Source organism: Miniopterus natalensis, chromosome 3 (genome assembly GCF_054644295.1).
Source record: "Miniopterus natalensis isolate mMinNat1 chromosome 3, mMinNat1.hap1, whole genome shotgun sequence".
NCBI lineage: Eukaryota > Metazoa > Chordata > Mammalia > Chiroptera > Miniopteridae > Miniopterus > Miniopterus natalensis.
Genome location: NC_142083.1, coordinates 85,757,289 through 85,775,067, shown reverse-complemented (window position 1 = coordinate 85,775,067; position 17,779 = coordinate 85,757,289). Strand labels below are relative to the sequence as shown.

General features: G+C 41.6%; 1 protein-coding gene across 1 annotated transcript in view; it reads left to right on the top strand.

The window, feature by feature from the left end:
* The window catches only part of SNX29 (sorting nexin 29), a 458,514-nt gene that overhangs the window by 32,126 nt on the left and 408,609 nt on the right, over positions 1–17,779 (top strand). Inside the window, exon 4 of the mRNA XM_016197611.2 lies at positions 8,413–8,537. Coding sequence (XP_016053097.2) covers positions 8,413–8,537 — 125 coding nt within the window. The remainder of the gene's footprint in view (positions 1–8,412; positions 8,538–17,779) is intronic.

The following is a 17,779-nucleotide window of genomic DNA, read 5'->3' as shown; positions in this document are numbered from 1 at the left end:
TTCTAGATGGTTGCCATCTTTCTCACATATCTTTCTGGCCCTTTATCTCTGGGATGCAATCTACTTTCATTCCACTTACTGAGAATAGAGGATGCCCAGGGCCAAAACACATAGGACTTATTGAGAGCACTGTGTTGATTTGATTCTCTGGTTGGTCCTGGGACACCTGGCAGAGCAAGGAGTGGGAGAGGCCCTGCACGCTGGTGCTGTCCTGCTGAGGATGAGATGTCCAGCCTTCAGCCCTCAGCCCTCAGCCCTTATTACCCTTGCCCTAGATGAATTTGCCTGAATTTACAAGGATACTTAAGTCCGGCCACATGATAGCAGATGTGCAAGTAATTGAGAGGACATTCTCGTCAAAGCCCACTCTTCTTTCCCTTCTCCTTCAAATGCGAATCATACCATTTATATTACTCTATAACTTGCTTTAAAAAAATTTGGCCATATATTATGGACATTGTTCCAGATCCAGTGCTGCAGTTACCATCAATGGCATCTTCCTGTGTAATTAAGAAAGAAAAACCAATGCCAGTTTTAATTGTATAATTTCATCAATTATGAGACACACTTGAATTTCAGAGATGTTAAAGTGGGAAATAAGGTGCTTCTTAGGGTTAAGTATGGAACCTCATTCTTTTAAAATTTCCCCATAATATTTCATGGTGTGGAGGTGCTGTAACTTACTTACTGTTCTCCTGATAATGAATGCTCTCATTGTTTCCAGTGTTGTTTTTGCTTTTGCTGTGTAAACAATGCTGCAGTAAAAATATTTGTGTATACGTACATCCTTGCCTACTAGTGATTTTATATTTAATTGTTTACTTAAACTTTTAATTTTGAGGTAATTATAGATTCACATGCAGTTATAAAAAATAATATAGAAAGATCCCATTTACTCTTTACCCAGTTCCTCCCAATGTATCATCTTCTAAAACTCTAGTGTTGTATTTAAATTTCCCTAGTTTTACTTATACATATTTGTGTGTGTGTGTATTTAATTCTGTGCAGTTTTATTACTGTGTGGGTTCATGTGTCCACCACCATAGTCAAGACACAGAATACTTTCATCACCACAGCATTACAACCATGCCTGCCGCACCTCTGTTCCCTCCCTCTCCACCTTTAACTCTTTTTCACCAATCTCTTCTTCATTTTTATAAGTTTGTCATTTCAAGAATGTTATATGGCCCTGGCCGGGTACTTCAGTTGGTTAGAGTGTCGTCCTGATACTCAAGATTTGGGGTTCAGTCCCTGGTCAGGGTACACACACTCAACCAATGAATGCATAAATAAGTATAACAACAAATTGATATTTCTCTCTCTCTCTTTAAGATCAATAAATAAAAAATTTGAAAAAAATGTTATATAAATGGAATCACAGTGTGTAAACCTTTTGGAATTGGCTTTCCCACACCCCAACCCCCCACTCAGCGTAATTCCCATGAGATTCATCCAGGTTGTCTCATGTATCAATAGTGTATGCTCTTTTTTATTGCTGAGTAGTATTATTCCATGGTATGGCTATACCACAGTCTGTTCATTCATTAAGTCATTGAAGGACATCTGGCTTGCTTTCAGTTTTCGGCTATTGTAAATAATGCTATTAAAAACATTCATGTATAGGTTTTTCTTATGTGAACATAAGTTTTCATTTTCCTGAGATAAGTACCCAAGAGTACAGTTGCTGGGTTGTATGATATTTGAATATTTAGTTTTATAAGAAACTGACAAATTGTTTTCTAGACTGGCTGTACCATTTACATACCCTTCAGCAGTGTGTAAGTGATCCAGTTTCTCTGCATTCTTGTTAGCTTTTGATATTGTCATGATTTTCTACTTTAGCCATTTTTATAGGTGTGGAAACATAACTCATTGTAGTTTTAATTTGCATTTCCCTAATGGATAATGATGATTTTGAGCATATTTTCATGTGCTCGTATGCGTATCTCCTTTGGCGAAATGTTTGTTCATGTTTCTTGCTCATTTTCTAATTAGTAGTGCCTTTATTTTTAATAGGATAAATTACTAGAAGTAGGAATGCTGTGTCAGAGAGTATGGGCATTTAAAAAATTTGTATTTCTTGATCTCTTTGCAGAGATTTTGCAATTCATAGTTGTGTTCCTATCAGCCGTACCATGTATACATACTGTTGCTAGATCTGTGGTTTTGAAAATGATTGTCCTAAATTGGTGTCTTAGTATTGTGATATTTTCTTGGCCATTAGTGGGATTGAATATTTTTTCATATGTTTATTGGCCGACTACATTTCCTTCTTTCATGGTTGGTTTGTTCATCTTCTTTAATTTTAATTTTTTATTTTTTGAGTTGCTTGTCTTTTTTCTTATCCATTTGTAGAAAGCCTTCCTGTACTGTGATTATTAATCCTCTTTTAGGTATATGCACTGTAAATGTTTTCTCTATCTGCTATTTATTGTTTTACCATATTTGTGATATCTTTTGCCATGTGAAAATTTAAAAATTTTATGTAGTTAATTCTATGAACCTCAAAATTTTGGTTTTAGAGTATCCTGTTCTGAGAGTCTTCTGTATTTTTCTCTATTATTTTTACAGTTTATTATTTTACACTTCTATTTTTTTCTTTTAAAAAATACATTTTTATTGATTTTAGAGAGAGAAGAGAGGAAGAGAGAGGGATAGAAAGATAGAAACACTGATGAGAGTGAGACATCAATTGACTGCCTCCTGCATGCCTCCTACTGGGGATCAAGCCCCAGACTTGGGCATGTGCCCTGACTGGGGATCGAACCAGGAACCTCTCAGTTCATGAGTCGATGCTCAACCACTGAGCCACACCAGCGGGGCAACACACACTTCTATTTTTCTTTGATGCATATCCCCCTGGAATTTAGTTCTGTCTGTGCTTTGAGATAGAAGTTTGCTCTTATTTTCTTTCAGCCCTGTAGCTACTAGTGTCAGAATCAGTGGTTAAAGAACCCACTCTTGCCCATCTGAATTAAGGTGCTACCATTATTGTATATAAGATATTTTCATATTTATTTGGGTTTTTTTTGGGTCTCTGAACTGCTCCATCAATTTGTTTATCTCTGTACTAAAGCCACACTGTCAGGTCCTTCTTGTGATTATTATTGGAATTGTATTAAATTCACACATTAATTTGGGAATAATTGACATTTTTATTTTAAAATTTCCAGGAAAAATTTTTAGGAAAATGGTAATTCCATTTATTTTTATTTATGTATTTATGTTATTTATTTACTTATATTTATTTATTTATTTTTTAAAAATATGTCTTTATTGATTTCAGGGAGAGGAAGGGAGAGGGAGAGAGAGATAGAAACATCAACCATGAGAGTCATTGATCGGTTTCCTCCTGTACGCCCCCTACTGGGGATCGAGCCTGCAACCTGGGCATGTGCCCTGACTGGGAATCAAACTATCTCCTGGATCATATATCTGTGCTCAACTGCTGAGCCACGCCAGCTGGGCATGTACCACACTTAAAAAAAAATACCTTTTTATTGATTTAGAGAGAGAGAGAGAGACAGTGAGAGAAAGAGAAACATCAATATGAGAGAGAAACATTGATTGGCTGCCTCCCTCACATGCCCTGACTGGGGATCGAGTCCAAAACCTGGGCATGTGCCCTGATCAGGAATCAAACAGTGACCTTTTGGTGCATGGGATGACATTCAACCAACTGAGCCACACGGGCCAGGGCGAGGGGTACAGTTCTATAACACATCACCTGTATATTGTATTGTGTGTTCACTACCTCAGGTGAAGCCTTCTTCCATCACCATTCATCCCCTCTTTATCCACTCCTACCTCCCCCTACCCGCATTTGCCTCTGGTAATCGCCGTACTGTTGTCTATCTGTGAGGTGTTTTTGTTTGTTTTTTTGCTTAACCACTTCACCTTTTTCACACCCCCCCCACTTTGTCCTATATTAATTGACCATTTGGTGTGGGTTTATTCCTGGGCTCTCTATTCTGTTCCTTTATTTGTCTTAAGTATTTATCTGACTTGTAGATTACAGCCAAGGATTATTTTCTGCCTGTAAAATTCATGGTTTAAAGGGTGTGAACCTTTTTGAAACTTAATTTTTAAAACGTCAATGTAGGGCATGGCCCGTTTCAAATGGTCGTAATGTAATGGCCTTGCTTTAGCAAGACTAGTTGGTAACTGTACTGTCTTAAATATGAAATGTGGCTAATGATATTAATTGACTGATTTTCATGGGTATAATTGACTCCATTCCAGGTGACACTGGAGTTTTCCACATGTGGATAATCTAGTCCATTTTCATGCATTACTTGGTTTTCCCCAAAAGGTTCCAGTAAAGCTGTAACACAGTGAAAGGATTAATTTGAAATATACCCTTCTGTCACAAGGTTAATTTGATGCAGTTTGTAAAAATGCAGCATTTATTACTGATTCTGTTGTTCTAACAGTTACCATAAAAAAAGCACAGGATTGTTAGGAATCTCATTACAGACTAAGGTGGCAGGTTAAGCAGTCTTGAAATATAGGTCAAAGCTTAGGAGAACCAGTGCTTGTGGAATTTTATCAGTAAGCTAGGTAAGTGCCTGCAGTGTCCAGCTGTGCTGGTGCTGGTGGATACTTTTACATTCAGCAGGGGATTTATTTTAATTTTCATTTGTTAACTCCTTCACTCCTTTATTAAACTTTTACTGAGACCTTGAGGGGAGGTGTTTTTTTGTGTGTTTTTTTTTTAACAGCTTAATTCACATACCATAAAAATCTATCCCTTATAAGTGTACAGTGCAGTGATTATAAATTTATAGAATTGTGTAACTATCACCACAATCCAGTTTTAGAACATTCTCATTATCCCCAAAATTTCCTTGTGCCAGTTTATAGTTTATCCCTGATTTTACTCCCAGCCCTAGGCAACAACTGATCGACTTTCAGTTTCTATATATTTACCTTTCTCAACATTTCTTGGACTCCTATGGTGTGCAGCTTTTAGATCTGACTTCTTTCCCTTATAATATTTTCATAGTTCATTCATTTCATAGCATGTATCAGTACTTTATTCCTTTTATAGCAGATGGTATTCCATTGTATCGATACACCACGTTTTATGTATCTGTTCCTCTCAGAAACAGCCATATGCCTAAAAACTCAAAGTGATTTCCTTAATTGGTGCTTTTTGAAAACATTAAAACATTCACTGTTGATTAACTGCTTCACTTAATTAAAAAAGATGCCCCAATTCATTATTGTTTAATAAAAGTTAGAGTGAGGCAGCCAGTCTCCCACAGTAATGCCAGAGAGCACTTAGCAGAGAGCATTCTGGGAAATAGGAGTCTGAGATGAGAAAATAGAGAGCTCCACAAAGCAGGTGCCCCTTTCATTTTGTAGGAATTATCATGTAACTGAATAAAGATGAGAAGAAATGAAAAACCTTAAGATGACATGGTTATAAATCTGTACCTATAGTGTGCTCACCATAAGCTAAAGGGCTGTAGATTCATAAGGTTGGACGTGTGTGCTCCTTAATTCACTAGTCTTAATTGATCTGGATTTGGATTACAAATTATACAAGATCTCCCTGGGGAGAACTCCTTTTGGTGATGTTCACCACAGTAGCCAGACATCCTGCTAGGTGCTAGAGCAAGTAAGATGAATGAGGCATGATCCTTATTGTCAGGGAGCTCAAGTTCACAAGAGGAGAAAGCTCTGGAAAGCAGACCAGTAACAGAGAGATTGGCCAAGAGCTGTAGTAGAAAGAAGCTCAGAATGAGGAAGCATTCAGGAAGGCTTCCTAGAGAGGAGACCCTTTAGCTAAGTCTTGAATGACCAGTAGCTCAGGTCAAATTGGGAGGTGAAAAGGGGACATGGGAAAGGTGTAAAGCAGAATGGCCTTCAGCAAGGTAGGCATCATAATGAGCTCATTATAGGACTAGTGCCCACCTGGGTTTTCTGCTGTGTTAGGTTGCTTGTGACCTGTGTGCATCTGGAAGGGAATGCTGCTGATGTAACCCAAACCTTAGGGACTGGGTTTATGCTGTTCACCTGCATTCCATTCCCCTTCAGGGCCTGAAGTTATCCAGAGTTGTTGGGGCAGTTACTGACTCAAGCCAAGCAAACTGACAGGGACTGCCGAGTTAATCATTGTATTAGCAGATGATTTGTTTAAAGGTATAGGCTATGGTTTATTAGGAGAACTGTAAACACAGCTCAGGGTTTTTTGTGTTTCCTCCTGAGAGAGGGCCTTGGTAAAGCTGCATTTTGGTATGCCTCTGTTTTGATTTAGATAGTTTTGGTGTCCCAGCTTTCTTTAAAAAGGTATATCTTTATTGATTTCAGAGAGAGGAAGGGAGAGGGAGAGAGAGATAGAAACATCAATGATGAGAGAGTTGTCATTGATCGGCTGCCTCCTGCACATCCTTGACTGGGGATTGAGTGTGCAATCTCCTGGATCTTAGGTCAATGCTCAACTGCTGAGCCACGCCTGGCCGGGCAGTGTCCCAGCTTTTAAGAAGCCTTCAAATGTGTGTCTGCATGGATAAGTAGAGAGACTAGAATATGAAATCTAATATTTAAGAGTGACATCTGCCCAGCAAAAAGGATTGTTTCACTGTGGGGGAGTATTCTGGGACCCATGGTTTAAGGTTAATCACCTACTTACCTACCCACTGCAAAAGCATTTATGTAGCACATGCTGTGTACCAGGTGCAAGGAAGCCAGGAAGGCAAGGTAGGAGTTGGAAACCAAATAGTGTAGTTGAGAACAAGTGTTAGGTTTGGGATGCCAAATCGGCTTCCCTCCTGTGGAGGGCCAGCTTTGATCATTGGCAGTGGTAGCCCAGAATGCTGGGATGGATTAGTGATGTATGTCACAGACACAGAATGAGAGTAAATGTGTTGGTATTTGCTGATGCTGTGTTAGAGTTTTCTGGTGTAGACAGATGACTTGAATAAAAGTTGGGTTGGGGATGGAGAGGACTTTTGTCTTAGAATAAGCATGTTTGGTGGTATGGGGTGTAGCAGAAACTATCTTGGATCAGCATGGGGATGGGTAGGGCTGGAGTACAGATGTTTTTGCTAATTATGTACTTATTGTGTGCTGTCTCTTCAGTGTCTTTAAGCCTCAGTTTCTTTATGTGTAAAGAGGAGATAATGATTCCTGACTTACCTATATCATAATGTTGATGAGAGGAGCTAATGAATCATGGGTATGAACATATTTTACCACCCACAGAACAATAAACCCTTGGAGTATTATTATTACAGGTGTGGATTAGGTGGAGCAGGAAATGCCTGCAGTTAGGCAAGGTTGAAATGGATGGTGGTGGCCTCAGGGTCTTTGCACTAGGCCCCTCTGCCCAGCCTACTACTGCCTCTTGTCATATCCAGGTTTTAACTCCAAGGTTACCTCCATTCAGGCCACAGAATTTAAGCTGGTTTCTGCCCTGTCTCCACATACCACCTCATTCTGTTTTATTTTCTTCAAAGTTCTCATAAACTAAAATGGTTTGGCTAGCTTATTTGTTTGTGTATCTTCCTCCTGTTAAAACTGTGCAAACGTGGTGAGGCAGAGATCTTGTGTGTCTCATACCCACTTCATATTATCAGAGCCTAGAGTAGTACCTGGCACATAGGAATTCAGGATTTCTTGACATTTGTTGCACAAGTGAATGGAAGGGTCTCTGAAGTCCACAGACCCAACTTGGCTGGGGGCTCAGGAGTGCTGGGAGGATTGTTAAGAATAGAGTGTAGTTGCTGTGATCTCATCTCTTTGCAAACATGTTCCTAAATCTCCCATTTCTTTGGTTATTGAGAAATGAATTTAATTAAATGCACAGTAACCATAACTTAATTGAAAATTCTGTCAACTCTGGATCTGACTTCAAATGTAATGTCTTACAACAAAATAAAGAACAAGAATCAGGATTCATATTATTTCTTTATTGTATGTAACAGGCCATGAAATTACACAGTGTTTCCAACTTGTGAGGTTGGTGAATTCAATCTCTTAAAAGATAATCTTGTTCTTTAAACTACATGTGATATGAATTTGAGTTGAAATGTGTGAATTGGACACAATTAACATCCACCCCTCCCCACACCAAATTGATTTGCTTTTAAATTGGCTTTTTTTTTTCTCTCCCCTGCTGCCTGGCACTAATTCCATTTTCCCTTGTTTCTTACGAATTTTTATTATGCTTTCACGAGTCTGATGATTATAGCAAGACTGTGTAGGGCTTCCCTGAGTTATGTGAAATGAACAGGCAGGGGGAGAGGTGTGTGGAGCGGCCCAAGGCAGTTACCTGCCTGTAAATCCACGTGTCTAGTGTGTTCCTTCACACCTGGCAACTTACTGGCTCCTTGGAGATGCTGGGGCCACTCTGGGTGTTTCTCTCCCATCACAGGGTGGACTGATGAATCATTGGTTCTCTCACAGGGTCACCTGTCTCTGTGCCCAGTTTGAGGCTGTCCTGCAGCATGGCTTGAAGAGGAGTCGAGGATTAGCACTAACAGCAGCTGCGATTAAACAGGCAGCGGGCTTCTCCAGCAAAACTGAAACAGGTACTGCTTAGCTTGATGTGGTAGTCCAGAGGATGCTGACTTTTCTCCTGCTCTCTTTATTTTTTAAAAATTTTTAATAGGGAGCAAGGCAGTCACTGTGTGGGACTGGCGGGGTGGGGCGTGGTGGTACAAAAATCACGTATAAGGCTGTCTGACTTGTCAGTAATGGTGTTGTCTGGCATCTTAATTTAAATGAAGCCATCCTTTGTGCACAATGCTCAGACCCACGTGTTGCAGACATTAAGGGGCTCGGAGGCCTGCCGCCGAGGTGCTTATTTCACTAATGTGGTGTGGCAGTTTCTGGAAATTAATAATCTGTTTTAATATTATGCATGGTGGTAGCATGATATTTCATAATTAAATCTGTATTCAGTAACAGCAACAGAAACCACACAGGTCTCTGAGCTTATAAGTTCTGCTACCATCCATTTTAAAGTTGTCAAAGCATTTCCCATGCGCCATGCTCCTGTGCCTCTGAATGACAGAGATAATGCTGATAATAACTGGTAACATTTAGAAGTACTTAGTGCAAGCCTGGCACTTTGCCCGTCTTCTGTATAAATTAACTTGTCCAGTTCCCACAACAGCCCTGTGAGTAGTAGGGACCTTTATTTTCTCCACTGCTCAGATAAGGCCACTGCTGAGAGTGATTTGCTTTGTACCTGACCCTTAGAGGGTATCCCATGATATGAAAACCATCCCGTGTTGATGATCTAAACAAGAGCTGTATTTTAAATATTTAGACAGTTACTAAATATTTGAATTGGTTATCCAGTTACCAGCGCTGCAGTTGTGCAGTCACCTGGACATTATTTAAATGTATTTAGCTGTTAAATGTGCTACCTAATGAAATAGACCTTCATGAAAACTGCAATTGTGTGCATGTGTGTTTTATGTGCCTTTTAACATTGAATATTGCCATTGAATGAAATGGATCAGTGGATTGAAGATGAGGTTAAAATTTTTTTCGTTAAATTCAACCATTTAGGATCACTTTTGGTATCCTAAAACATGGCAAATTATGAATAAAACAGGTACACATAAAACCAGAATAGAATGAAACAAAAACCATCCTATGTTCTCCTTTCCCCACATTTTAAAGAGCATGCTCTTTCAGACGCTGCTTATGGTTGTCACCCCAAATTCCCAAATCTTTCTTGTTACTGTGATGTTAGTGTCACTGCTGAGTAAAATGTGCCATTTTTGCTAGTTCCCCTCTTATCACAGCTGTAAACCAGTCCCCGCCGTGTTCGGTGGCAGTGTCTTTGGAAGTTCTCTGCCAACAGAGCCCTTTGCTGTTTTCCTTTCTCCTTTGTGTTGCTGTATCTTCCTTCCTCTTCCTCTCTGCCCTTCAACAAACCTTTGATTCCTCTTCACCTCACTGTTTGCTCCTTTTCAGAAATGAATGTGGTCCCTGTTGGGGTCGGGGGAATGCTGCAAGAGAGGTTCCTGTCACTTGATTTTTCTCCTGTGCTCTTGGGCCCCTCCTTTAAAAGTCATGGACGTGGGGGGCTGGTTCAGACAAGAGCCAGCGTCAGCGGCTAACTGCCTGGCCACCTCAGGTGTCAGTCTCTATTTTCTCATATCCAGGATGCTTCCCTGGGCCCCTGCATGAGGGTGGCTGAGGGCTCTGGGCTGGTTGATGAGCTACTCAAGGACATAGCTTTTCCCACAATTCTCCTCGGCTTGCTTGGCCCTTGTATTTCTCCTCATTTCCATCTCACCTGACTGGTGGGGAGCTACCTTAATGAAATGGGTGAGGCTCTGGCTCTGCTTCCATCCAGGTGAGGGCAGCTGCTGGCCATTGCAGAGGCAACTCTGGCTTTAGAGTCAGTCTGTGAGGGTAAGTCTGGTATGACCCTGGGAACATTCGGAGCCTTATTTGCCTTCACTTGTATAGTCTTGTCAAACCTAGGGGCTTGTCAAGAGGATTTGGTGAGAATTTAATATAAAAGACCAGTTTTCGTTCATAGCACCTAATAAATGTTTAACCAGTTGCCCTCTTTCCTCAACACCCTTTTACTTTTACCTTTCAAAGATGTTTTTATTGATTTCAGAGAGAGGAAGGGAGAGGAGGGAGAGAGAGATGGAAACATCCATGCTGAGAGAATCATCACTGCATGTCTCCACTGGGGGTCGAGTCCACCACTCAGGCATGTGCCTTGACTGGGACTTGAACCGTGATCTCCTGGTTCCTAGGTCGATGCTCAACCGTGGAGCCACGCCTGCCGGGCCACTCTTACCTTTTAACCTCTTCCTCTCTCATCCCCTTAGGACTCTGACCTTTTAGCCATGAAGAATGGCTCTTTCTGTTCCCATCCAGACTGAAATTCTTGTCTTTTTGTCACTTGGCCCTGATGATCAGAGAAGCACCAGTGCCTTCACGACGCATGTCCAGCACTCATGCTCTTGCCACATCCCTGTATTCTGGCCCTGATTCCTGTACCTGCGTCCCAAAGGGACGAGGACCGGGCCTCTGGCTCTGTTTCCGCTGAGCAGGATGCGCTGGGCTGCCTCCTAGACAATTAGAAGCAGGGGAAAGACCAAACTGGGTTAGCCCGTTAGCCTTGAGTGGCTGCCAGGGGCTTTTGCCGTCACTGTCAGCAGTGTTAAGTAAGCATTCACTGGTGCAGAATAGTCCTTGGCTGATTAAAACCTCTTTCCTGCTGTTGAACCTGTGATTAAAAGCCTCATAAGAGACTGTGGGCTTTCAGCTGCTAAGAGCTGGGAAAGATCAGATCAATGTCTTCTTGAGGCTGTTCTTAAAGCCATTGGAGTGACCCTTTCAGGCTGAGTGAAGCAAATGAAACCTGGTGGAAATGAGCATCGTTCTATTCCTTTGTCCCTGCTGGCTGCTGGGTGAGGCTCTTTATGTAACTCAGCAGTTTATGTCAGACTCTAGAGTCAGACGACTGAGTTGAAATCTCTGCTCAGTGACTTGTCACACATAAGGTCTCTGGGACATTTGCTCTCTGAGCTTCTGTTTCCTTATGTGCAAAATTAGGTTAGTAACAGACCCTGCCTTGCAGGTTTGAGGGAGGGGCTCCATGAGAAAGTGCCTGCAAAGCTGAGGCCTTGGTAGAGAGCTGCTGGAGCTGATGCTTGATGGAAACTTGGCAGTAACTTTCCAGAGTAGATGAGAGTGTCCTTATTTTTCAGACGATGACAATGAGGCTCAAATAAGTTAATAAGTTGCCTAAGTTCCCACAGCTGGTAAATGACAGGGCTGAGGATTCCAACCCAACTCCCCTCTCCTCTGGCATTGGGCCTGCTGCCCATTGTTGCTCCTCTGTAGACCACTCTAGCTCAGTTAACTGAATTGAAAGAGACAGGAGAGAATAAATGACAGAGAATTAAACCACAAGGCTGTTGCATTAGCTCTGTTTACAAATGAGCAACATTACCTTTTGAAGAGAGAAAGCTGAAAAAGTAACGACTAACCAAAATGATGTCGCTGAAAATCACAGTACAGCAGGTAACACTGAGTCTGCCTGAGGCATGACTGCATTTGGTCATCTGGGGTTAGGGTGCTTGCAGGACTGAGTATGGAAACTTGTGCCCTGTACAGTATACATTAAAGAAGGTTTTTTTCATTGCCAACATTTAAAAATTATGAAATATTATGTTGAAATATGGATTTCTAACTTTTCTTAAACTTGAAGATCTATGACCCTGGGCGCACCTGTACTATTGACTTTGGTTGGAGCCCAATACTCCACCTCTCCCTATTGCCTCTGACACTGGAGACAGAGTGTTGGTTGCCATTTATTGTTGCACCTTTGTTACCGTTCTCACTCTTCCTAAATAAAGTTCAGTAGTTTTCAAGTGTAAACACCTCTCAGATTATAAGTCTTTGAAGTCAGTTTCTAGAGTGCCGTAACAGTTTTTTATTGTCAATTTTGTCTAGTTTGATAGTTGCTTTTTGGGATGGGATTTGTTAACTTCCTCACTTGGCTATAGCCAGAAGTCCCTTATTTTCTGTTTTCATCTGGATTTTGAATACATTCTTGTCTTTGTAGGTTCCTGGTGTTTTCAGCTGAATGCCAGATGTTGTGTATGATGGATTGTAGAGATAATTTGAAGTTTGGGATGATATCTTCAGAGAGGATTTGCTTTTCCTTCTCAGGCAGTTAGAGTAGAAGAAGATCAATTTAATCCAGTCAAGGATTGGGCCAGTTCACACCTGGGCTTCTGCATTTGTGAGGGCTGATGTATTTCTGCTTCTGCCTTATTTCTGGGTTATAGTTATTTGGGGTTTTCAGCTTATATCAGTTTCCTAGAACTGCCATAAAAAATTTCCACACCCTGGGCAACTTAAAACAACAGAGAGAAATGTAAACTCTTACAGTTCTGGAGTCCAGGAATCCAAAATGTAGGTGTCAGCAGGGTTGGTTCCTTGTGGTTGCTGTGAGACAGAATGTGTTCCTAGCTTCCGGTAGTTGTCAGCAGTTCTTGGTGTCCCTTCATTTGTGGCTGCGTCACTCTAGTCTCTGCCTCTGTCTTCACATGGCCTTTTTCCCTCCGTGTCTGTCTCTCTGTGTCCTGTCCTCTCCTTAGAACACCAATCATATTGTATTTAGTTCCCAGCCCGCCCCGGTAGGATCCCATTTTAACTAATTAGGTCTGTTTAGAGCCTTTTTTCAAATAAAATCACATTCTGGGGTTTCAGGTGGACATGAATGTTGGGGGGACACAATTTAATCTACTATACAGCTGTATCCTTGAGATGTTTGCCAGTGCTCTTTCTCTTCAGCATGCCCCGAGCTCTAATTTTTTCCTTATAGAACCTGTGGGCATACTGAAAGCTTTACCTCTTTACCAGAGAAGCTCTATAGTTGGAAAAGGCCTCAAGGGCAAAATAAGGCTCTAAGGGTAGGACTCATGTCTGTGGGCTTTCCTCCTAGTCCTTCACTTTTGTTTTAATTTAAAAAAAGTTGCCTAGCTTTTTAAGTTGCTGTTGTTTTTTGTGGGAGAGTTGTTTTGATCCAGGCTAACCTTCCATAGCTGAATGATGTGCCACTTTCGTGTGTGACCACCTTCAGTTCCTGTTCTGCAAATCAGGTACCAAGTTTTCCTTCAGAGAGAAACTGTAGCCTGGGAAAGGGAGTTCACAGGCAGTTTCCTTCAGTTTTGTGATAATTTCCATTGGTGCCTGCAGACATCTTCCATTTCCTAGTTTGCTGCCTGCTAGGTGTTTTGTTTTTTGTTTTTGGCTTAGCATTCAGTTTTCTTTTTGTTTCTGACTTGGGAAGTTTTGCCCTAAACACCCCTGACTTATGACATGTTGGCAAGACATACATGATTATAAGCAGATATGCCATCAACTCAGCTTTGTCCTGTTGAGTATTATTGGTGGGCCAGAGAAGCAGCGTCCGTCCGAAGCAGAGATCCCCTTGAATAGATTGTCCAGATAGTTGGGTCATGAAGGACCAGGGAGGCTTGGGATGAGGTCCCCTTTAGGATTCAAACCCCAGAAGTGAGAGTCTGCTCTGTCCAATTGAGAGCTGTTTCCTCTTGGATGAGTGACTGGATTTGTCTACACAAGTGGTTGGTTTGGGGATGGTGAGAGGGGAGTCTTCATTTTCAGAGTCTGGTCCTGTAGTTTGTTTAAACGTTCCCTTCCAGTTAGCGTGAGTAATTACAGCAGATGTTAGTGATTCCTCACCCAGCAGCTTTGTCTCTTCTTTCTTGCTTATTGAACTCTGATTTTGTTCAGATGTTGGGTGGCCAAGGGCTTTGGGCCGGAAGCTAGCCCCAGGGGGAGTGTATCTGGGTCAGAGCAGGCCAGCCATCAGAATTACCTTACCAGTAGTTGATTTAGGAAAATACATGAGATGCAGTTCTGACCAAAGAGAAAGAAGAAGTCTGCTGAGGGACTGCTGAGACAGTTTCTTGCTCTTTAAACAGAGACACAAGAGAAGGCTTATCTTGTGGCCTTGGGTTGTTGCTTGAGACTGTGATGTTTGGAGCTGTGGCAATGATCTTGAGGCCATGAAGGGAACAAGTCTGAGGACAAAAGCCAATACACCAAGGATGGCAGCTAAAAAAGATGGGAAGTACCTGGATCCTTGCTAACATCACTGAGCTACTGAATTCACCAACTCTGGAGCTGCCCTACTTCTGGACTTAGTTATGTGAAATAATAGATCCCCTAATGTTTTAAGCCATTTTGAGTTCATTTGCTTGCATTCCAATACATCCTAACTTAAACAATAGAGAAAAGTAAGACAACTTAAAAAATAAAGTCAAATGCCTATGCTCTACAATGGGAGGAGAGGTCTGATTAGCACATTTGGCTGGGAAATGACATCTGGATGTTTTCTGCTTTTTCTGATGAATGGGCTGAACACAAACTGGCTTTCTTAGTGTTTGTTAGATACTCATATCGAGCAGCTCCTGTGATCTGGGGGATTTGTTAGACTCTGTTCATCATGCCATTTTATTCCTGAAATGACTCTGCATAGTGAATGATAGTGTCCCCATTTTACAGATGAAGAGAATAAGGCTTGAAGAAATGAAATAATTTCCTTACTATTTTAGAGCTAATGAGTGGCAAAGCTGGGGTTTCCACTCAGGTCTGCATGATTGTGATTCCAAAGTTTCTACTTTTATCCATAATGGCACATAATTTCCAGAAAGAGGGCTCTGAAAAATCAGGATCCCCCTAATTTGAATTCATGAGTAAATTAAGCATCAAGTTTTGAGCAAGTTATGATCACTCAGAGCAGAGGTAAGCAAAGTATGTCCCCCACCTATTTTTGTAAAGAACGTTTCATTGGAACATAGCCACACACATTCATGAGTTTACTGTTTATGGCTGCTGCTAGGCAGAGTTATGCCTGAGACTATTTGGCCCTTTACAGAAAAACTTTGCCAGCCCATCTTAGAGAACGAAGGACAGGGGATTCCACTTTATGTTACCATCACACCATATTTAGTCTGCTGTTCTTATCTCCACCAGACAGTAAGCTTTGGGAATGCAGGGCACTGTGTCTGTTTTACTTCCTCTTGACTTTCCAGCTCTCATCATAGTGTCTTGAAGCATAGGTTCTTCAATAAAAATACTTTCCATAAAGACATTTTGGTTGGAAGGAAGGGCATTAATCAGTGAGCACAGTGCTATATAGTTCATGATCCTGAGGTACCTTATACCAGGCCCACTCCAGAGTGCTACAAAGGAACCGATTAATTTTTGAGGAAAAGAGCAAAAATTAATTTTTAAATTAATTAAAAGTAATCAAGAGCTCTGCATAGACTTGGTTTGGAATTGGTGGGTTTTGCAGCCATTGGAAGCCCAAGTGGAAAAATGAATTAGTTTCTCTTCTACTGGAGAAAGAAAGAGGAACCACTGCAGTTAGTGGCTTTCTTAGTTCATTTGGGCTGCTGTAACAAAATACCACAGACTGAGTAGCTTATAAACAACAGCAATTTATTTCTTATAGTTCTGAAGGCTGGGAAGTTCAAGATTAAGATGCCAGCATGGTTGGATTAGGGCCCTTTTCCTGGCTCATAGCTAGTGCCTTCTTGCTGTGTCCTCACATGGTGGAAGGAGCAAGGGAGCCCTCTGGAACCTCTTTTATAAGGGCACTAATTCCACTTGTGAGGGCTCCACCCTTAAAACCTAAGGGCCCCCCCAGAGGCTCCACCTTCTAATACAGTCATTTTTGGGGGTTAGGATTTCAACATTTTAATTTGAGAGGGGCGGGCACATTCAGATTATAACAGTGGCATATTGATATTGTTAATCAACAATATCAATTTGATATTGTTAATCAACAGTATATTGCCATCAGGTTATGTGTTGGCAGTCTGTTACAAGGTGATAGGCACGGTTACGAACGTACCAGACACACTTGCTGTGGAATTTAAGTTTTCCTTGTCCATTCAGCAGCCTTTGGCACCAATGACCCTCTGACCTTGAAACACTGTCTTTCACTTTTCTGCAATGCTATAATCTCTTGACATACTTTCTACTTATTTGTTGATCCATTTTGGTTTGTCACTTCTACATATTCGCATTATATTATTCATCCCCAGATTCTGTTGCTGTCTCTTGTTTCTACACATGCTGTCTGAATTCTTTGGTGATAATTGCTATCTCTGTGTTATTACTCTGTTATACCTCCAGCAGATCACTCTCTCCCCCTTTTTTTTAAAAAAAATATGTTTTTATTGATTTCAGAGAGAGGAAAGGAGAGGGAGTGAGAGATAGAAACATCAGTAATGAGAGCGAGTCATTGATTGGCTGCCTCCTGCATGCCCCCTACTGGGATCAAGCCCGCAACCCGAGCATGTGCCCTGACCAGGAATTGAACAGTGATCTCCTGGACCATAGGTTGATGCTCAACCACTGAGCCACGCCGGCTGGGCAGATTACTCTCTTGAGCTCTGTCTTTCTCTTGAGTGTCTCTCTTTCGATGGACTACAGGCTAGTCAAAGTCTTAAAGACTGAATCTTGTTTTCCCATGTTTGCGTCTGTGTTCCTTGCTTAGTAAATGGCTCTGCCCTTCACCCAGGTCCCTTGGGCTTCCACCCAGCCTCCTCCTCCTCCTTCATCTGCCCTCAAACTAGTCATCACAAAGCACTGTGTTTTGTCTCTCAGATGGCCCCCTAACTCACTCACAATTTCTCCATCCTTAATGAGCTCTCTTGTCTCTTCCCCAGCTATTTCTTTCTGCCTTCAGTCTTGATCAGTGCTAATCTATTCTGCATATTATAGCCAGAGGGGCCTTAAGTGACCAACTTGCTCTCTCACCTCACCCTCTACTTATGCTCCCTCATGGTTCTTTGTTAGAGTTGGGAAAGAGCACACACTCCTTGACATGGCTTCCAAGGTCTATCTCTGCTTTTCCTCTAAACCCTACCACACCCAGGACTCACATGCAGCTGACAGGTAAGTCGTTGCCACACTTCTATCGGGTTGAAAAAGAAATGATGACCTGAGCCTCACAAGTTCTCCCTTTGCCATGGCCCATGCCTTTGAGACTCTCGGGACCTCCCCACAATTCAGCGACCACAGTGTTAATGCTGGACACTCTGAGGGAGAGGGTCTCAGTACCATTACTTTGTCATTGCTCAGTGCCTCTGACCAGTTTAGATGGTTAAATCCTAAATTTAGAACAGCACTCTTGGTTTCTGCAGTCCTGAATCTCTTCAAGTCTGGAAGAAATCCTTTGTTCTTTCCCTTTGACTGCCCTCCTTCCTCCCCAACCCTCACCGAATGACAGCTGCTCAAACTTCTA